The sequence below is a fragment of the Scyliorhinus canicula genome, chromosome 4 (assembly GCF_902713615.1).
Source record: "Scyliorhinus canicula chromosome 4, sScyCan1.1, whole genome shotgun sequence".
Taxonomy (NCBI): domain Eukaryota; kingdom Metazoa; phylum Chordata; class Chondrichthyes; order Carcharhiniformes; family Scyliorhinidae; genus Scyliorhinus; species Scyliorhinus canicula.
This window is the reverse complement of record NC_052149.1, coordinates 155,673,631-155,693,532: the sequence shown is the minus strand read 5'-3', so window position 1 is coordinate 155,693,532 and position 19,902 is coordinate 155,673,631. Positions and strand designations below refer to the sequence as shown.

Here is a 19,902-nt window from a genome sequence, read left to right as displayed (position 1 = left end):
CCTAGGGGCAATATGGACCTCAGTCTGAAGTCAGAGAAAGGAGACAGTGCGGAAGAGTGGCGGGCATGCATCAGGAGCACTCATTGGAAGCATGGTTTACCCCAGCTACAGGGAGAGGCAAGGGAGGGTGTGCTTCAAAGGAAAAAATGCACAGCCTGGTGTGCAGGGCTGTCCCACAGTTAAGGTCCCTGGACTTGGCAAGCTCTGTGCTGAGTTGCAGAGGGAATGCTGTTGGTCAGCAGGGCATCTGCAGCCTGTAGTTAGGGAACACATAATACAGTGGAGGGATATGTGACGCCAAGTCAATGAGTGGAGTTCAGAGCAACATTAGTTCAGTGAGGTAATTGACAAGTTCTCACCCCCACCACCACAAGGCCCCAGATGTAACACCTGTGGAATGGAATTCAGCTAAACTCTGTGTGTCAGGGTCCTAGGGGTAAGGTAGCATGAGGGACATGCGATCTAATGTGCCAAAGCTTAGCTGCCCAACTTTTCCCATAGCTCCCTCATTCACACCTTTGCACTCAGCTTCAATATCTCTTTTCATAGAGGAGCCAACAGTGAGAATGGATCCAGTGAACCAGGGAGCTTTCCTACTAATCCTCATTTGAGGTAGGAGGTGAACGAAAGGAATCTGCCCACACAGCTCAAGCAGGAGGCACTGCATATGTGACAAGCCTTGGGGAGCACGAGCATCAACAGGAGGCTGAGGAGCAGAGACCGAGACTGTGGAAACAACTGGCAACACCAAGGGCCTATCAGCCACGAATCTCCATTCTACAAATGAGTGAGAGGCAGTGCCTGGAAAGGCTACGATTGTCCATAGATCTGCATTGTCACATATGCCACTTACTCTGAGAAGACCTGATGCCAAGTAGGTTTGGAGACTTCCCCCTGTCAGTCATCCTGAAGGTGACGGCAGCACTCAATTTCCTTGCCTCTTGGTCTTTCCAGGGAGCAACTGGGGATATTTGCAGCGTTTCACAGTCAGCAACATATCGGTGCACTCAGGAGGTGACCAATCCCCTTTTACAGGAAGGCCCGTCATTAGGTGGACTTTGCTCTGAATGAGGACAGCCAGGTTCAGAGATTCATGGGCTTTGCAGCTATCTCTCGGTTTCCTAGGTGCAGGGAGCAATATGCTGCACCCATGTGGCCAGACAGGCTCCCTGGTAGCAGCCCTTGAGATTTGTCAACCACAAGTTCTTCCATCCCGTCAATGTACCCCTGATGTGCGACCATCAAAAGCATGCCCTGCACATTTGTGCACAGTTCCTTAGGGGGTTGCCATGACTCCTACATCCTCAGTCACTCCCAGGTGCCTGGGGTCTTCGAGGGGCCAGAACGTCTGGAGGGTTGATTGCTGGAGTATCCGGGCCATCCACTTAAACAGTGGCTCATGACTCCAGTGTTTCACCCTCAGATCTCAGGTGAGGAGAGGTACAACACTGCTCATGCCACCACACGCTTCCTCATATAGCAGACTATTGGACTGCTGAAGATACAATTTAGATGCCTGGACCCCTCGGGTAGCTCTCTGCAATACACAGCGGAGAGGCTTTGCCACATGATCGCACTATGCTGGGCCCTTCACAAACAGGCTGTGCAGAGAAGTGAGGCCCTGCCAGAGGGTGAACTTGAGGAGGAGGAGGAGGAGACCTCCTCGGAAGATGAAGATGAGGAGGTGCAGGAAACCCAGGGGGGTTCTGAGGGATGAGTGCCATGATGTCATGGAGGAGGGGAGAAGTGGGAGTCGTGCCCATGATACACTCATAGCTGAAAGGTTTCAAAAGGAGTAAATCTTTAACCCCGAACAACAGGAGACATCCTCCAAGCCATTTCGTGACTTCTCGGGGAATAGCTGAACCATCGCTGAAAGGTCGGATCCTGCATTCACATTTGAGCCTTTAATGTTCCGGACTCACTTGGGTCAGATTGTAGCTGTGGTCATCACTGTCCTGGTAATGTGCTCACTCTGTCAACTTAAAAGGAAGGAAGGTCAGTGATGTGAGTTGAGGCTGGACATTTTCCACACCATGGAAGGATGCTGCAAAGGAAGTGCGGACCAGGGTAGAGCTCATATCCTAAAGTCCATGCCTTGGTTTGGGGCACTATCCGTTCGGAAACCCAGATGTGCAGAGAGTCACATATCTGGTGAGTCCTCATCAGCCATTGCCACCCCTTGAGGACTAATTGTTGAGAACTCAGCCATCATAAACTCTGAATAAAGAATTACACACATCTCCCTGACAACACACAATGGTACAGTACCAAGTGGCACTGAGGTTGGCTTCACGAGAATGTTAATCTGAAAAGGGGACATTCAAACTGCAATTTATTCAGCGATAGGGCACCCATGACCCAGCGGTGACATCCAAATGTTTAACTTTTCTAACCCTATCACTACACCTTGTTGCAGCCGCACATCTGCAGCAGGGGTGGAGGCAGCCTACTGACTGCTTCATCATAATGCCTGTGAAGACCTTGGCAGGCATCCTCTGGTGGTCCAAGCTCTGGAGGGCCTCGGCCTCAAAAGGGTCTATTGCTCATGGCCAGAAACACCCTCGGCGGCCTGCACTGCTAGAGTTGATGCAGATACAAGCAGAGGGGACTCTGAGCAGCTGCACACCCTTTGGATGTTCTGAGTAGAGGCCCCCAGACTGTCTGGTTGAGTTCCCTATGCTCCCTGTGGGTGCCAAAGGCAGTGGCATGACTCCTGGAGGAGACGGGGCACCAGAAGGGAGGTTAAGATACCTGGTCCACACGTGGCCCACAAGTGCAAATCTGGCAGGACCTGTTGCACCAAGGTCTCCATGGTGCTTGCCAACCTCCCTATGGTGGCCTTGTGGCATTCATATGTTGGAGGACATCAGACAGAACGCAGAAACTCCTCCATCATGCGATCTACTTTGACAAGTGTCTACACGATGTTCCGCTGATTTTCTTGGTATCTCCACCAGTGAGCTGGCAGCCATATCTCCACCAGTGAGCTGGCAGCCATATCTCCACCAGCGAGCTGGCAGCCATATCTCCACCAGTCAGCTGGCAGCCATATCTCCACCAGTGAGCAGGCAGCCATATCTCCACCAGCAAGCTGGCAGCCATATCTCCACCAGTCAGCTGGCAATCATATCTCCACCAGTGAGCTGGCAGCCATATCTCCACCAGTCAGCTGGCAATCATATCTCCACCAGTCAGCTGGCAGCCATATCTCCACCAGTCAGCTGGCAGCCATATCTGCACCAGTCAGCTGGCAGCCATATCTGCACCAGTCAGCTGGCAGCCGTATATCCACCAGCGAGCTGGAAGCCATATCTCCACCAGTCAGCTGGCAGCCGCATCCCCACCAGCGAGCTGGCACCCATATCTCCACCAGTCAGCTGGCAGCCGTATCTCCACCAGCGAGCTGGCAGCCATATCTCCACCAGTCAGCTGGCAGCCGTATCTCCACCAGCGAGTTGGCAGCCGTATCTCCACCAGCGAGCTGGCAGCCGTATCTCCACCAGTCAGCTGGCAGCCGTATCTCCACCAGTCAGCTGGCAGCCGTATCTCCACCAGTCAGCTGGCAGCTGTATCTCCACTAGCGAGTTGGCAGCCGTATATCCACCAGCGAGCTGGCAGCCATATCTAGGCAGCACGGTAGCACAGTGGTTAGCACAGTTGCTTCACAGCTCCAGGGTCCCAGGTTCGATTCCCCGCTGGGTCACTGTCTGTACAGAGTCTGCACGTTGTCCCCATGTCGGCATGGGTTTCCTCCGGGTGCTCAGGTTTCCTCCCACAGTCCAAAGATGTGCGGGTTAGGTAGGTTGGCCATGATAAATTGCCCATCGTGTCCAAAAAAGGTTAAGTGGCGTTACTGGGCTACAGGGATAGCGTGGAGGCATGGGCTCGAGCAGGGTTCTCTTTCCAAGGGCTGGTGGAGATTCAATGGGCCAAATGGCCTCCTTCAGCACTGTAAATTCTATGATCTCCACCAGTGAGCTAGCAGCCGCATCCAGAGGCTCATCATCTGCCTGGGACCGAGCAGGTGGCTGGTCTCCAGCAGCCCTCTGAGTGTCGGAGACCTGGGCTGATCCCTGCTTCAGACTGCTGCGGGGACATACCTGCGAGGTCTCCTCCATAAAGTGACCCTGAGTCTTATCTTGAACTATACCCCACTGAGGCATGTGTCTCTGTGCTGGTGAAGTGTGTGGGTGAGCAATGCTCAGGTTCTTCCTGAGTCCCCTCATCCTAAGACATGCTTCGGGATTGGAGAGCTGCTGGGTCGGCCAGCTGTCTGGGGATTGCTGGTACCTGGAAAATACAAAAGGAAATGTCAGTGGATGAACTGAAGCTAATTCAGAGTGATTGAGAAGTGATTGAGCTGAAATCCATACTAGATTGTTGTGAGAGACTAAGCTCTATGCTGCCACAGGACCGATCCCGGTTCTCGCCGGCAAGCTCTGCAGAAGCCTCCTTGAACCCGGAAGGGCCTCTGTCATCCCTCCCCCAGTCTAGGGTCGCTCTGTCTGTTGTGTGCAAATGAGATGAATGGGTAATATGCCTTTAAGGTCATGCATGTAATGTCCCTTTAAGACCGGGTTTGGAACCCTGGGGGACCCCGCCTCCGGCTCCACCTCCCAGGGGCCGGATATAAGGTGACATCCTGTGGTTGGCACTCAGTGAGCACTCATCTCTCCGGCTGACAAAGTTCTCTGTTTATTAAATTGATATACCCTCAATTATGACACGAGAGATTGTACTCGTAAAACAAAGGCTTTAATAAACAGAGAACTTCGCCAGCTGGGGAGATGAGTGCGCACTGTTTATTAAAGCCTTCGTTTTACGAGTACACTCTCTCGTGCCATAATTGAGGGTATGTCAGCACGCTTGGCCTGTGTGGAGATAAACAAAGATATGCGATGAGCGGGGATGGAGCAGTGGTTGGATGAAATGCATGTCCCCTGTGTGTGGTTTGCCCTACCCAAAGGGAAGAGATTGGAGTTGGACCAACAAGACAGATGGGATGGTGGTGTTCTGAAAGCCTTGTTGAGATAGTGAATGTTGATATATGTCCCCCGCTCGTGGATATATGGAGGGAGCTGTGTATTACTTGGACTGTAGATAGATAATCTGTATGTTATAAATGCTGAAGGAAGCTGTGAATGGCTCTGACGGATAGAGAGGATAAGGGTACTCTGAATGCAGAGTGTATAATCAGTGTATAATGCTGAGGGAAGTGCACACCTATCGAAGGAAATAGGTCAGTGTATACCTCTGACTCAGGATGACGGGATGCCACTATCTGGCTTTGATGAGGGAAGCAGTTTGATGGTTCCAGGTAGAGACCAGTGTACAATGTTAATGCTTGAGCTGCTTCATGATGTGAATAGAAACATTTGGGGATCGGAGGACAAAGAAATATATGGATTCATATAGAATTTTGTACATTTTATTAGTTTGCCTGTAATCTGCCAAGACATTGACTGATTTAATCTCATGTCTCTGTTTCCATTCTGTTCTATACAGACAAAACTGCACATGACTTTCCAGAAGAACCGCTCATTAAATATGAAGAGCCTGTGCCAGAATGGAATGTGCCGAGCTACATTGAGGAACCTGGTCTTGTAGATATAGACACGCCAAATGCTATATGGCCTGAGGCACCCAGCTTTGTACATACTGAAGAATCAGTACACAGTGATCAGGCAGGCTTCAGAAGTACTGAGGAACAACATCTTGTGGACATTGGGAATCCAACAATGAATGAGATTTTTCCACAAGTGAATGAGAATTTGCTGGAGCTTCGAGAGGCCAATGGAATAGATCAGCTACCATCAAAATTACACAGTGAGCCAGCAGAGAAGCCATTGATCTACACCAGTACTGAGGAAACGGAACTGATTTTAAATATGAAAAACCCACCATTGGATGAGACTGTGTCAACACATGCAGACATTGAAACAAATAGCCAACTGCTTGTGAACTTCCAGGAATCAGCAGCGCAACCTGCAGCGTTGGAGCCCACTGAACTAGGGCAACAACAGCCACAGAGACGTGGGGAAGCTGAGCAAGATAACTTGCTGTGTTTTGATGGTAATGAAGGTCTTCCAGCACCACCGCCAGACTGTCTTGATTCACAGCAGTGGGAGAACCTGCCAAGCCTCATAGAACTGGAAGGACCACAACAGATGAGTGAAGACTACTGCTTTGGAATACAGGAACTCCCCAAGCCCCAAGATGCTGAGGTAAGCTGGGATGAAACAGGCAAGGCAAACATGTTGATGTGCATTTTGTTGTGCAATATCATGCTCAAAAGCAGGAAACATTTTCATTTAATTTTAAACTACAGCAGCTGGTATGAAATTCAAGTTTGACTCCTTTATTTTAGCTCAAAAATATTAATCAAAATGTGCCATGGAGTTTGCATAAGGTATAATGATCTCGCGCAGAACTTCACACAACAGTCTCACAGGTTGCAAATGTTAACACTACAGGACAGATCAGATTTCTGTAGAGAAAACCTCCTTATCAAAAACAGCTATGTGTAATCAGCCTTCCTGTCCTTTTGATTTGTTTGATTACAGCAAGGCTGATGTCAGTAAGGGTCCTATTTGAAATGAATAGGGAAGATTCAAACTGGTTCCCACAGGATGTCAGCTGACAGCACATCACTACATGATTTGGCACTCCATTGGCAATTAGTTAGAGAGATCATCGGTGCCACTGGAATGGGAAATAGAAAAACATGTTGCACTGGTGCTGTTGGGTATGTTATCTTAAAGTTCAGATGCATTGTGATACAGAGTTAAGGAAAGATTACTTTGGTTCTGAGCATGTCAGACTTGACCTGAGAGTGCGTGATGCGGGTTTAAGGTGTCTTTCCAGGGCTGGCATTCCTCGCCTTTGAGCAGTAACGTCACCAAAAAAGCAAAGTCCATTTATAATAGTGGAAGAGGCTGAGCTAAATTTCTGCACTTTTCTCAAATCTGAGCAACTCAGTTAATTTATTTTGTCCATGGAAGCGGTCTTCTTGAAGGCACAGCCGAGAATAAAATTTAAATTGTAAAACCCTTGCCCTCAAACCAAATAGTAAGAAGCCTTACAACACCAGGTTAAAGTCCAACATGTTTGTTTCAAACACTTGCTTTCGGAGCACTGCTCCTTCCTCAGGTGAATGAAAAGGTATGTTCATATAGACAAATTCAAAGATGCCAGACAATGCTTAGAATGCAAGCATTTGCAGGTAATTAAATCTTTACAGATCCAAAGATAGGGGTAACCCAGGTTAAAGATTTGTAGGATTTTGCAAGCCCAGGCCAGATGGTGGGGGATGAATGGTTTGCAAAATCCTACCAACTGTCCTGGCTTGAGACAATTCACACCTCTTTAACCTGGGGTTACCCCTATCTCTGGATCTGTAAAGATTTAATTACCTGCAAATGCTCGCATTCTAAGCATTGTCTGGCATCTTTGAATTTGTCTATATGAACATATCTCTTCATTCATCTGAGGAAGGAGCAGTGCTCCGAAAGCTAGTGTTTGAAACAAACATGTTGGACTTTAACCTGCTGTTGTGAGACTTCTTACTGTGCTCACCCCAATCCAACGCCATCATCTCCACATCATCTCAAACCAAATAAGCCTGGAAAGCATTGCCCCCTTTTAGCCACCTGATTTTAGGTTGAGTTCAGGAATACACCTGGTTACATTTTGTAATTTTCATTAATTTTATGGTTTCTACTCTATAGGCAGTTCAAGATTTTTTCAACCAATCACAGGACGAATATATTAAAGTCCAATCACACGTAGAGGAAAATGCCAATAAAATACCAGGTGAGAAACTGATGAATTCCCTTCAGTGCTTTCATGGTTTGTATGTTTGTTTTCACATGATAAATGTTTATTTTAACATGATAAAAATGCTGCAGTCACCTTTTGTACTTAAACCACTCTCCTATCCCAGTCATTCTTCATCTTTGCTTCCTGAGGTCCAAGGAGAATTAACTTGAGCATATCTGGCGCACAACCCCCAACAATCACCAGGGTATGGATTCTCCAAAAATGGGGCTATGTCCCCACAATGACGTAAAAACACTGCCGTTTCACTCCATACTTTCCTAACAAAAAGAAAGACCTATTCACCTACCTACAGGGGGCTGGCAGAGACCCGAGGAGCTTCACACAGCTTTGGCTGGTGATACGGGCCCCCTGCACATCCGGTTCTGAGACCGCATGTGCGCACGGTAGCAACCTCCAGCGGCCACGCTGAACGCGATGACTGACTCAGCCGGCGGACCTGGACCAACAAACAAGGTCCCACCGATCTGCCCCACGCCGCTCCATATGACCCGCCGATCGCCGCCCTGGCTGCCCATAAGCCCCCCCGGTGCTTGATTTCCCCCCCTCCCTCTCCACCAGGGCAGCCACGGACTGAGTCTGCAGCCGCCGTGCGAGAGTCCCAATTGGCCAGGCGTGGTGAGAACCATGCCGTCGGGAATTCGGCCGGTCGGGACCAGAGTATCGCTTGGAGGGCCTCTGGCAATGGCCCCCCAGCCGCGCCACGTAATTCGCGCGCGATCGATTCTCCAGGGACCGGAGAATTGCGGGTACAGTGCCGGCCCAGATTCGGGCACAGGCGTCAATTCTCCGGCCCCACGCCAAACACAATTTCGGCATGGGGCTGTGGAAAAACCCAGCCCCAGATATCTATTGGATCTGACCCTCCTCTATCACAATCACCCCCCAATATGCTATGCCTGGTTTGGATGGCCTTGGCTTCTTTCCTCTATTCCCAACCATCCCCCTAAGCCTCCTCCCCTCCATCCATTCAGCCGCTTCCCTCACACTTCAGGATCACCCCCCCCACTCTGCGCCAGCCTAGCCTTGCGTAAATGAGTGATCGTTTCCAATGGAAATAACCATGGGATACAGATTTCAGACAATTGGCAAAAGGATTGGAGGTGAATTGAGGAGAATTGTCTGGCATGATCTGCAATGCTCAGAGGGTTGTGGAAGCAGATTCAGTCATAACTTTTCAAATGGAAATGGAAAAAAGAAAAATTGACCTCCCCATTTGCTGTATAGTACATATCAGGATGCATTGCAAATGTTATATTTGGGTTTCTAATAGGTGGAGAGGAGGGGAGTTTGAAAGGTGGTGAAAAGTAGGTGCCGGATGCTTGGACAATTGGAATAAATTGTAGGGGAAGGTCATGCCGATGGACTACATTTTTGAATTGTTGTAAAATATGACCAACCCATTTGATTTATTTTATCAAGGGTAGTGCTTGCCCTGAACCTGCATCTTTCACTAGTGTCCCTTCCATCTTCCCTACACAGGATTTGGCATTACATTGGCAATTAGTCTGAGAGATTACAGGTGTCACTGGAATGGGAAATAGAAAAAATATTCCACTGGTGCAGCTGTTATCTTAAAGTTCAGAAGTGATACAGAGTAAAGAAAATATTACTTTGGTTCTAAGCATTGTCCTTCCTGACATGAGAGTGCCTGATTCCTGTTTGAATCTCTCAACCAGAATTCCACCCTTGCCACAGCACTGAGATGGCAAAGGTCAAGAATTCTGGGCGGAATTCTCCCATCCCGTGGCAGTGTGTCCACAACGTCGTAAACTAGTAATTCTGGCCCCTACGGAGGGCCAGCATGGCGCTGGAGCAGTTTGCGCCGCTCCAGCTGCCGATCCCGGCGTGAACTGTGTGCCGCAGGATCGGCGCCTGCGCAGTGGCGCCGGCGCCAATGTGTACATGCGCAGTGGCACTGGCGCTAACATGTGCATGCGCAGGAGCCTTCTTCGATGCGCCGGCCCCGACGCAACATGGCGCAGGGCTACAGGGGCCTGCGTGTAGGAAAGGAGGCCCCCAGCCAGAGAGGCCGGCCCGCCGATCGGTGGGCCCCGATCGCGGGCCAGGCCACATAGGAGTGCCCCCCCCGGGGTCGGACCCCCCCCCCCCCACCCCCCCCGGGGTCGGACCCCCCCCCCCCGGGAGCCGGACCCCCCCCCCCCCCCCCCCCCCCCACAGGCCGCCACCCGACCCTTCAACGCCGAGGTCCCGCCAGCTCAGAACAGGTTAGAATGGCGCCGGCGAGACTCAGTTTTTGTTTCCTCTGTGGAGAAGCGCGTGCCAGCGTCGGGGCGTTCGCTGGTTTCTCTGGCCTGGCACAGGGCTGGGAGAATCCCGCCCTTTGTGCCTGTGGCAATAATGTGCTATCTCTCCTCCTCCAACTCACTCTCCCAGCAATAGGCTTGCCAACTGTGATTAAATATATTCCTGGAGTTCTCATCGTATGACTCCATCCTGCAGTCATTAGTCAACCAACCAATCCATCCAGTGATGTACTGCCTTTCTGTGCCAATAGGAAAGGAAAACGGCTTATTACACCCAGTTGGACGATGCTTGACATGTCAGCCAAACAGCCTTTTTTCTTCCCATTTTCAATATTCTTTATAATTGTTAAATGTTCAACCATAATGTCAAAAAACCCAATTAATTTTAATGCCTCGATGATTTTTCCACGGTTGCACATAACAGTGCTCTAAAGATTGCTCTTAAATTTCTAGAATCTGTTGGCCAATCCTGGAATTTTGGCAACCCCACCCATCATCCACCATTCATACATTTCCAACTCTTTCCAACTGCTGCTAGGTCCTTTACAACATTCAGTCCCACTCACCTATCCATCATTGTTTCCTGCTTCCTGCAATGCCTCAAATTTTAATTTTTATCGTGTCAGTCTAGCCTGTGGTAAATCCCTTCAGCACCTTACCAGTCCCTACCCCTGCGACTTCTCTAGCCTTAATGCCCACCCCTCCAAAATGCTGTGCTTTTGACTGTGGCCTCCTCTTCTGTGCCCATTTTACCCAGGGACAAAATTTTGCATTGCCCCATCAGCAGGTTTGTAGGCGGGAGGTGCCGTAACATTTGTCAGATGACCTTTCCACCAGGCACCCACTTACCCAACCTCTTGGCACTTCGACAGGCGAAGCTTAGGACAGTCAACCGACCCTTGCCCCACTTGAGGCCCTTAAGTGACAATTTGTTGACCACTTATGGGCCGTTTTCTGCTCAGCCTCAACTTTCAGGCTGGCCGGAGGAGTTCAGGGGTCAGGGAAAATCCCGAAACGTAACTCTGTTCAGTTCTCGGGTGGGAAGGCAAGGGGGTAGCAGGGGGAACCTCCATCAGCAACCTCCATTTAACATTGAGTGCCCCCACCCCCAAGTTGACTGGTCCCTGCAGGTCCTCCCTACCCCCGGTCTTTCCACTGGGGCACTATCACCCTCTGTCCACCCCCAGGATTGTTGTCCCAATCTACGCTGCGATCCCTAAAACCTACCAGGTCCCCAGTTCCTGGAATCCCGGTACGTAGGTTCTGGGAACTGCTTGCAGCCCCAGTCATATACACTGTAGCTTTGGCAGCGTCTTTCAAACATATTAATTCCTGGGATGTGGACGTCACTGGCTAGGCTGGCATTTATTGCTCATCTCTAATTGCCTTTGAGAAGGTGGTGATGAGCTGCCTTCTTGAACCACTGCCATCCATGTATTGTAGGTACACTAACAGTTCTGTTATGGAGGGAATCCCAGGATTTTGACCCAGTGACGTTGAAGGAAGGGCAATATATTTCCAAGTCACTTGGAGGGAAACTTCCAGATGGTGGTGTTCCCAGGTATCTGCTGTCCTTGTCCTTCTAGATTGTGGGTTTGGAAGGTGCTTGAATCTTGTTGAAGCTGCACTCATCCAGACAAGTGGAGAATACTCTGTCACACTCGTGACTTGTACCTTATAGGTAGTGGGCAGGCTTTGGGGTCAGAAGGTGAGATACTCCCACAGAATTTAGAGCCTCTGACCTGCTCTTGTAGCCACAGTATTTATGTGGCTAGTCCAGTTCAGTTTCTGGTCAGTGATAACCATGGACGTTGATAGAGGGAATTCAGCAATGGTAATGCCATTGACTGTCATGGTTTAATGGTTAGATTCTTTCTTTTTGGAGGTGGTCATTGCCTGGCACTTGTATGGTGCAAATGTTACTGGCCATTTGTCAGTGAAGTCTGAATATTGTCTCGGTCTTGCTGAATTTGGACATGGATTGCTTCAGTGTCTGAGGAGTCCCGAATGGTGCTGAACATTTTTCAGGGATGAGACTGGTCGGCAGCTCTCTAAGATGAGACTTCCTCCCGAGTGAGGGGATGGAAGTTCTGCCTGCAGCCAGTTAACACTAGGGGGGCAAGCAGTATTGACATGGATGTGTTCCCTGCTGATTTCTTGGTTGACAAGAAGGCAAACCCTGCTGTCCGAGAAATCCTGACCTCGAATTCCATGTTTGAATGCCTACATTCACGTTTTCACCACTGTCAAATTGACCCTATCAAAGTTACAAATAACATCTTACATGATTATGATCATGATAAACTAATCCTCCTCACCATTGTCTGCAGTCTTTGACTCGGTTAGCCACATCATCTCTCCCATCACTAGTGCTTTGTTATACATTCGATGGGATCGCCCAACTGGTTCCATTCTGAGCTACCCAGTCTTAGCCAGAGACTCATCTGCAATGGTTTCTCTTTCATCTCTCACACCGTTATGCCTGGTGTTCTGTCGGAGATCTATGCTTGGTCCCCTCCTATTTCTCATCTGCATGCTACTCCTTTGTGACATCATCTGTAAACACCATGGATTCCACATGTGTACTGAGATCACCTTGGTCTGTCTCTCAGCACCTCTCTCTCTTAACATCCAGTACTGGATGAGCAGAAATTTCCCCCAACCAAAGCACATGGGCAGGATTTTCCATGCGACACACCGCGTGTTTCGCAGCAGTAGAGGTGGCCCGACATTGGCTGACAGCAGGATCACCTAGACCAGCTGTTGTCAACAGGCTTTCTCATTGAACGGAACTCTCACGCCAGGAAACCTGCAGCGGGGGTGAGCTGTTGGTGGGACCGCAAGATTCCACCGGCATGAACGGCTGGAAAGTTACGCTCATTGTCTTCAGTTTCTGCCAGAAAGTTTGTTCTCTAGCCACTGACCCCATTCTTTTCCATGGCAGCCTTGTTGTCAAATCTGTTTGTGGCTCCGCCTCTCCCTCACTGGTCATTTGATCTTTCGTGTTCATCTTTGAAGATTTGGGGCATTCTTTTCCATGTTAAAGGCAAATGTGAATCACAGAACAATTGACCATGATGGGATTTCTGTCTCTTCCAAGGTGATCAGAACTGAAGGTATTCAGATGAGGTTTCATCAACACTCTCTACACTGACAGCAGCATTTTCTTGTTTTTATATTTTCGCTTATTGTGATGAAGCCCAGCATAACATTCACCTTTTTTATTTGCTTTTTTTTTTCACCTGGAAGCTAGCTTTTAAAGCTTAACTCAAGGAGTCTTAAACTTTTGGGATTGTAATTTTTTAACCAAACATAAAGTCACACTCCAGTGAGGTGACTTTCGTCAGTGATGAACTGACAGAGTGAAATACATATTCTGTTCTGCAAAACGTAGGTGTGAACATTTATCACACTCAGATTATATTGTTCTGTGTGCTATTTTTATACAAGTAGTAGTCTGAGATAAAGGTGATATGCACAGCAAAATATAATATGACTTATTAAATATACAGTGTTATTAAAATGGCGGCATGGTAGCACAATGGTTAGCACTGTTGCTTCACAGTGGCAGGGACCCGTGTTCAATTCCAGCTTGGGTCACTGTCTGTGAGGAGTCTGCACGTTCTCCCCATGTCTGCGTGGGTTTCCTCCGGGTGCGCCAGTTTCCTCCCACAAGTCCCGAAAGACGAGCTGTCAGGTGAATTGGACATTCTAAGTTTTCCCTCAGTGTACCCGAACAGATGCTGCCGTGTGGCGACTAGGGGATTTTCACAATAACTTCATTGCAGTGTTAATATAAGCCAACTTGTGACACTAATGAAGATTATTATTATTAAAAATACTGAATTTAACTATTTGCTTACCATAAGTCACTGTCTTATATCATAAAAAATGTAAAGTAAAAGCCAACTTCCCCCTGGCAAAAAAAAAGAGAGAAAAACAGAGGGCGAGATTCTCCGAAAACGGGAGAAATCGTAAAGCTGCCGTAAAACCCGGGCGGGTTTTACGGCAGCGCGCCCCTTCCCGACCGGGGACCGATTCTGGTCCCCGGTCGGGGCTAGCAGCCCGATGCCGTAGGCTCCGGCAAGACGGGCTTAACAAAAATCGTTAAGCCCGCTTGCTGGAGTTAGCGCCGGCTGACGCGTCATATGACGTCAGCCGCGCATGCGCAGTTTGGAAGACTCCAACCCGCGCATGCGCGGGTGACGTCATCGCGTTTTTGCGTGAAACCCGCGCATGCGCGGGCCGGGTTGCCCCTCAGCCGCCCCGCGAATGGATACTGCGGGGCGGCGGAAGGACAAGTAGTGCGCGGGCAGCGGGCCCGCTGCCCGCGATTGGTGCCCACCGATCGCGGGCCCATGGCACCCTTGGCACGGCCGTGGTACTGCCGTGCCAATCGGTGCCATGGTTATAAAAAGCGAGTTTGTGACGCCGTTTTTACGAACGGCGAGACCAGGTGTGTTTGCCGTTCGTAAAAACGGCGGAAAGGGCTGGGACTTCAGCCCATCTAACAGCTGAGAATCGCTGCCGGCCGTAAAAAAACGGCGGCAGCGATTCGGGTCGGGACTTCAGCGGGGGGGGGGGGAGAATAGCGGGAGGGCGGCAAAAATGTCGGGAAGGCCCTCCCGCTATTCTCCCACCCGTCGTGGGGGTCAGAGAATTTCGCCCAGAGTTTATGTGGTGATTGTATATCTGTGTAGATGCAATACAACTGAGCAAGCACTAGAGGGAGCACGGGAGAGATATAAATACACATAAACACTAAGTCAGGACACACGTCACAGGAACGGGAGCTGGTAGCAAGACAGACTAGCAGCATAAATGTAACTTTAAGTTAGGCACTGAAGAGAGAACAAACTCACAATAAAGCATCTACTTCAACTCTAAGACTACGAGCTTTATTAAGACACAAGGAACAACACAAGTATACTGGGTGTTTAAAGTCAGCATTTAGGAATGAAAGGCATCTACAAAGTTGCTTGTTGATGAACTGCCATGTCCAAGCTTTGACCCATTCTGAAATGTCAGGTCTCCACAAGGAGCATCAGATTATTGGTTGAGTACCAGAACTTCTAATAGTTAAGAGGTTTTATTGTGAATTAGATACTTGGATATTGGAAAGGGGAAAGGTATTAGGATGCACGATGGTCAAGGGGTAATCGAATATGTTGTGGGTAGAATCTTGAGCACAAGCGTATGAATCAGGAAGCGAGACATTTAAATGGAGAGAATGGAAAACCATTGGTAGTGCATTAGTGTGTAGCCCACCAGTGCGACCTTGAACCAGTGGTGAGGATGGAAATAGATGATTTTTGTAAACCTGCTTTTGAATTTGTTACTGGCAACCACAAAACGTCCTCCTTATGAGACGTCACCATAGTGTCCATCCAACCACTCTCCCCTTCTTTTGTATAACCAGGGCAGCACGGTAGCACAGTCGTTAGCACAGTTGCTTCACAGCTCCAGGGTGCCAGGTTCAATTTGTGGCTTGGGTCACTGTGCGGAGTCTGCACGAGCTCCCCGTGTCTGCATGGGTTTCCTCCGGGTGCTCCGGTTTCCTCCCACAGTCCAAAGATGTGCAAGTTAGGTGGATTGGCCATGTAAATTGCCCTTAGTGTCCAAAAAAGATTAGGTGGGGTTACTGTATTACAGGGATAGAGTGGGGGTGTGGGCTTGGGTGGGGTGCTCTTTCCAAGGGCCGGTGCAGACACGATGGGCCAATGGCCTCCTTCGGCACTGTAAATTCTATGAATCTCTGTCCCATTCTCCAATGTTCTTTCCACCTCTTCTGTTGCGCAGCCTCTGCCCCAATGTCTTTCCTTTACTCTAATATATAAATTATCTCTACTCTGACTCTATTATCCCCTCAACCATTCTATGTCCACCTAAAACTCGGATCCGTACGCATCATATCCTAGATCAATACATCAATGCTGAGTTTAAGTGCCTGAGTTTTATAAATAAACTGTATACATAACTGCAGTGTAACCATGGTAACACCGTACTATTTCTCTCTGTTTATAGAAATTGATATTACCTATTGCGACAATGACACTGACACAGATCCAGACCATTCTCCAGCAGACTGATCTCACTCGGTGTGATGCTCTCCAGTATGACAATTATGCTTCAAGTAAATGAAAAGACAAAAATTGCTAAGTTTTAATTTTAGTCTGTGTTTACTATTTTTAATTGTAATAATTTGAATGTATTATTTTCTAAATTAACCTTATTGTATATTAATTCCACTCACAGCTGCTAGGTATAGTCTGCTGAAGCTGATATTATGTGACTAGCAGTGTTAACAATCACCAATTGCTTTTCAAGTACCATTTTCAAAAGCACAAATTTTGTGAAATGCTAATTGCTGTTGTATGAAAATAAACAGTTTCTGAAAATCCAGTTTTTCAAATATGTCCTCATTTGTACAGGTCACAATATGTTATCTTGGATTATTTCTTCTCCTTGTTTTCTCACTCATTCTCTCTCTGTTCACCCACGGAGTCTGTTACATTTTTGAAGAGCTCTGGGAGGGGGGGGGAAAGGAGAAAGGAATTGATTGGTTAGCTCTATCTAATAACTGACAATAAGCATAATGGCTTATTATATTATTATAACATTTAAATATGTTAATGGCCACGCCCTGTAAGGGCGAGATCCAGATCGCGATGTCTCGCGAGATCTCGTTAAATCTCGCGAGGTGTTTCAAGTGTTGCAAATCTCGCGGGGGGCCTCTCACGAGATTTCATGACCTCTTCGCATCACCGAGTCTGGTGCGAAGAGGCCATTAAACTGCACCCCTGATATATGTTAATGATCTAGAGCTTGGTGTGCAGGGGACAATTTCAATGTTTGCAGATGACACAAAACTTGGAAGTATTGTAAACTGCAAAATGGACAGTGTAGAACTTCAGAAGGACAGAGACAAGTTGGTGGACTGGACAGATAGGAAGCAGATGATGTTCAATGCAAAGAAGTATGAGACGATGCATTTTGGTAGGAAGGACATGGACAGACAATACAAAATAAGGGATGCCATTCTTAAGGGGGTGTAGGAGCAAAAAGACATGGATGTATATGTGCATAGATCATTGAAGGTGGCAGGACAGGTGAAGAGAGCAGTTAATAAAGCGTATAGGAGGACAGCACGGTAGCACAGTGGTTAGCATCGCAGCCTACGGCGCTGAGGAACCAGGTTCAAATCCCGGTCCTGGGTCACTGTCCATGTGGAGTTTGCACGTTCTCCGCATGTCTGTGTGGGTTTCACCCCCACAACTCAAAGATGTGCAGGATAGGTGGATTGGCCACGCTAAATTACCCCTTAATTGGAAAAAATTATTGGGTACTCGAAATTTATTTTATTAATCGGGGCATAACAAGGAGGTTATGCTGAATTTGTACAAGACATTAGTCAGACCTCAGCTGGAATATTGAGTACAGTTCTGAACATCAGACCATAGGAAAGACAGGATTGCATTGGAGATGGTGCAGAATGTCTTTACAAAAATAGTTCCAGGGTTGGGAAACTTCAGTTATTAGGATAGTTTGGAGAGCTTGAGACTGTTCTCTTTGGAGAGAAAAAGGCTAAGAGGAGATTATAAAATATAGAGGAGGCTGAACATAATAGATATGGAGAAACTGTTCCCACTCATTAAACAACTGTGAACAAGAGGGAACAGATTTAAAGTGATTTGCAAAAGAACCAAATGCAATGTGAGAAAACAAAATTCAGACAGCGCGCAATTTGGGTCTGGAATGCACTATTTGGCAGTGTGGTGGGGGTAGGTTCGATTGAGGCATTCAAGAGAGAATCAGATGATTACTTGAATAGTAGCAATGTGCAAGATTACAGGGAAAAAGCAGGAGAATGGCACTAAGTCATGAAGGTTGTTTGGAGAGCCAGTGCAGACACGAATGGCCCGAATAGCCTCCTTATGCACCGTACAATTCTGCGATTCTGTGCAATTGCTTCAAAATGCTCACTGAGACCATGCAGAATTTAAATAATTGTAAAATTCAGAGGTCCCAATTAAGCATGCAAACTATAATTATTTTCTTTAACATATCCCATCCGAATTTTGGAGGCCTTGAACTAGTCACCCTTGACATTTTCATATCGCAAGAAAAACAGCCCCAATTCCAAGTCGCTCTTCAAAACTTATCCCTTAATTCCCTATGTATATAATATAAATGGAAGGAAATATAGCAATTACTTTGTGTTATAAAGACTGGAGGTACATTTACAAGGGGAGTATATGAATAAAGGACTGTATCCTGCAATTAAAGCACATTGTGGCAATATATAACAAGAGTGAAGAGTGCCAATGGTGATATAGTTTTCTGAATATGAATTAATTCCAATGCAGACTAGTTAAACAGCAATATATTTACATAGAACCATTTTATAGAAATAAATTCAATCCGCTTTTCAAATTAAGTGGACAAAAGAACAGCTGCCAAATCATGGTCGGAAATTTAGAAGTTGTGTCAAAAAGGTTTGTAAAGTTGAGAAGTTACTGAGCTTGTTTCAGAGTAGGACTATGGCGGTACAGTGTTACAAATGCTGAGCAAAGGAATTGTGGAATGCATTAATCCATTGCTAGCTGCACGTTGCGGTTATAGACCAGAAATATCTGGCTGTGAATTGGTTGACCCTCTTATGGCCAGTAATAAAATGCCTTTGGAGGAGAATTGTAGTTTTGAGTCTCCTTCTCATGTGTCTTTTTTATTGTTTAATAATGTCTCCTGTTCTCCCATTCCACTTCTAGCGCAACCTCTAACCAGTGGTTTGACCTGTCTGAGAGATAACATAATTTTCCCACAACCGTTTTGTCCTCATTTAATTCAATTTCACCATTTTTGTACATCTGGGACAAAACAGATTCATGAAAGTTATTTTCAAAAATTTCAAAATACTCTTAAAATGGTTGTTATTAAAAACTTATTTATTATTCATCCTCACACTTTTGAGTTTTGACATCTCTGTTGTCTGTGGTGAGCCAGCAAGACGAATGGACTGGTAACATTGTCATGGTTGTTTACAGTTCATCCTTAACTGTGAGTTTCACAAATGGCTACGATTGTTCATATTTCAATGAGGTATTTGTTTGAGGTTCAGGTCTTTTCTGGAGCTGATATTGCCAACATCATACAATGTATTGTCAGCCATCTTAAAACTGCTGTATTAAAAAATACAGCTTTAAAAGTTGTAACATCTTCATGCCTGTACTAGACATGCCAGGCTGTTCAAAAATAAGCATACAGGATCCTTGGCTCCATAAATAGTTGCATGGAACATAAAAGTAAAACGGGATTGCCAAACCTCTATAAATTACTCATTACACCTAAGACAATTGTATCCAATTCTAGGCAGGACTCTTTAGGAAGGGTATTAATACCTTGTAGAGGGTTCAATGGACACTTGCCAGAATGATAATAAGTATGCGTGATTTCAATTATGTGGAGATACTAAAGAAGCTGAGCTTCTCCTCTTTGGAGCAGAGAAGGTTAAGGTAACTTGTAATAAAAGTGTCCAAAATTCTGAAGGGCATTAATAGAGAAATGTTTCCACTGGCAGGAGAATCAGTAACTAGAAGAGACAGATCTAAGACAAAAGAACCAAATGGGAGATGAGTAGAAATTTTGATGTTGTGAATTATTGTGATTTGGAATGACTGCCTGAAAGAGTGATAAAAACATATTAATTAATAACCTTTAAAAAATAATTGACTACATACTCGGAAAGGAAAAAATTGCAGGGCGACGGCGAAAGAACAGTCAGGGGAGGAGAATTAAT

General features: G+C 47.0%; 1 protein-coding gene across 5 annotated transcripts in view; it reads left to right on the top strand.

The window, feature by feature from the left end:
- Window positions 1-16,508, top strand: part of LOC119965106 (drebrin-like) — a 284,430-nt gene extending 267,922 nt beyond the window's left edge. For all 5 annotated transcript variants that reach the window (XM_038795409.1, XM_038795406.1, XM_038795410.1 and 2 more), the window contains 3 exons: window positions 5,509-6,227; window positions 7,731-7,815; window positions 16,131-16,508. In XM_038795409.1, the coding sequence (XP_038651337.1) occupies window positions 5,509-6,227; window positions 7,731-7,815; window positions 16,131-16,195 (869 nt within the window). In that variant the 3' untranslated portion in view covers window positions 16,196-16,508. The remainder of the gene's footprint in view (window positions 1-5,508; window positions 6,228-7,730; window positions 7,816-16,130) is intronic.
- The last annotated feature ends 3,394 nt before the right edge of the window (window positions 16,509-19,902 follow it).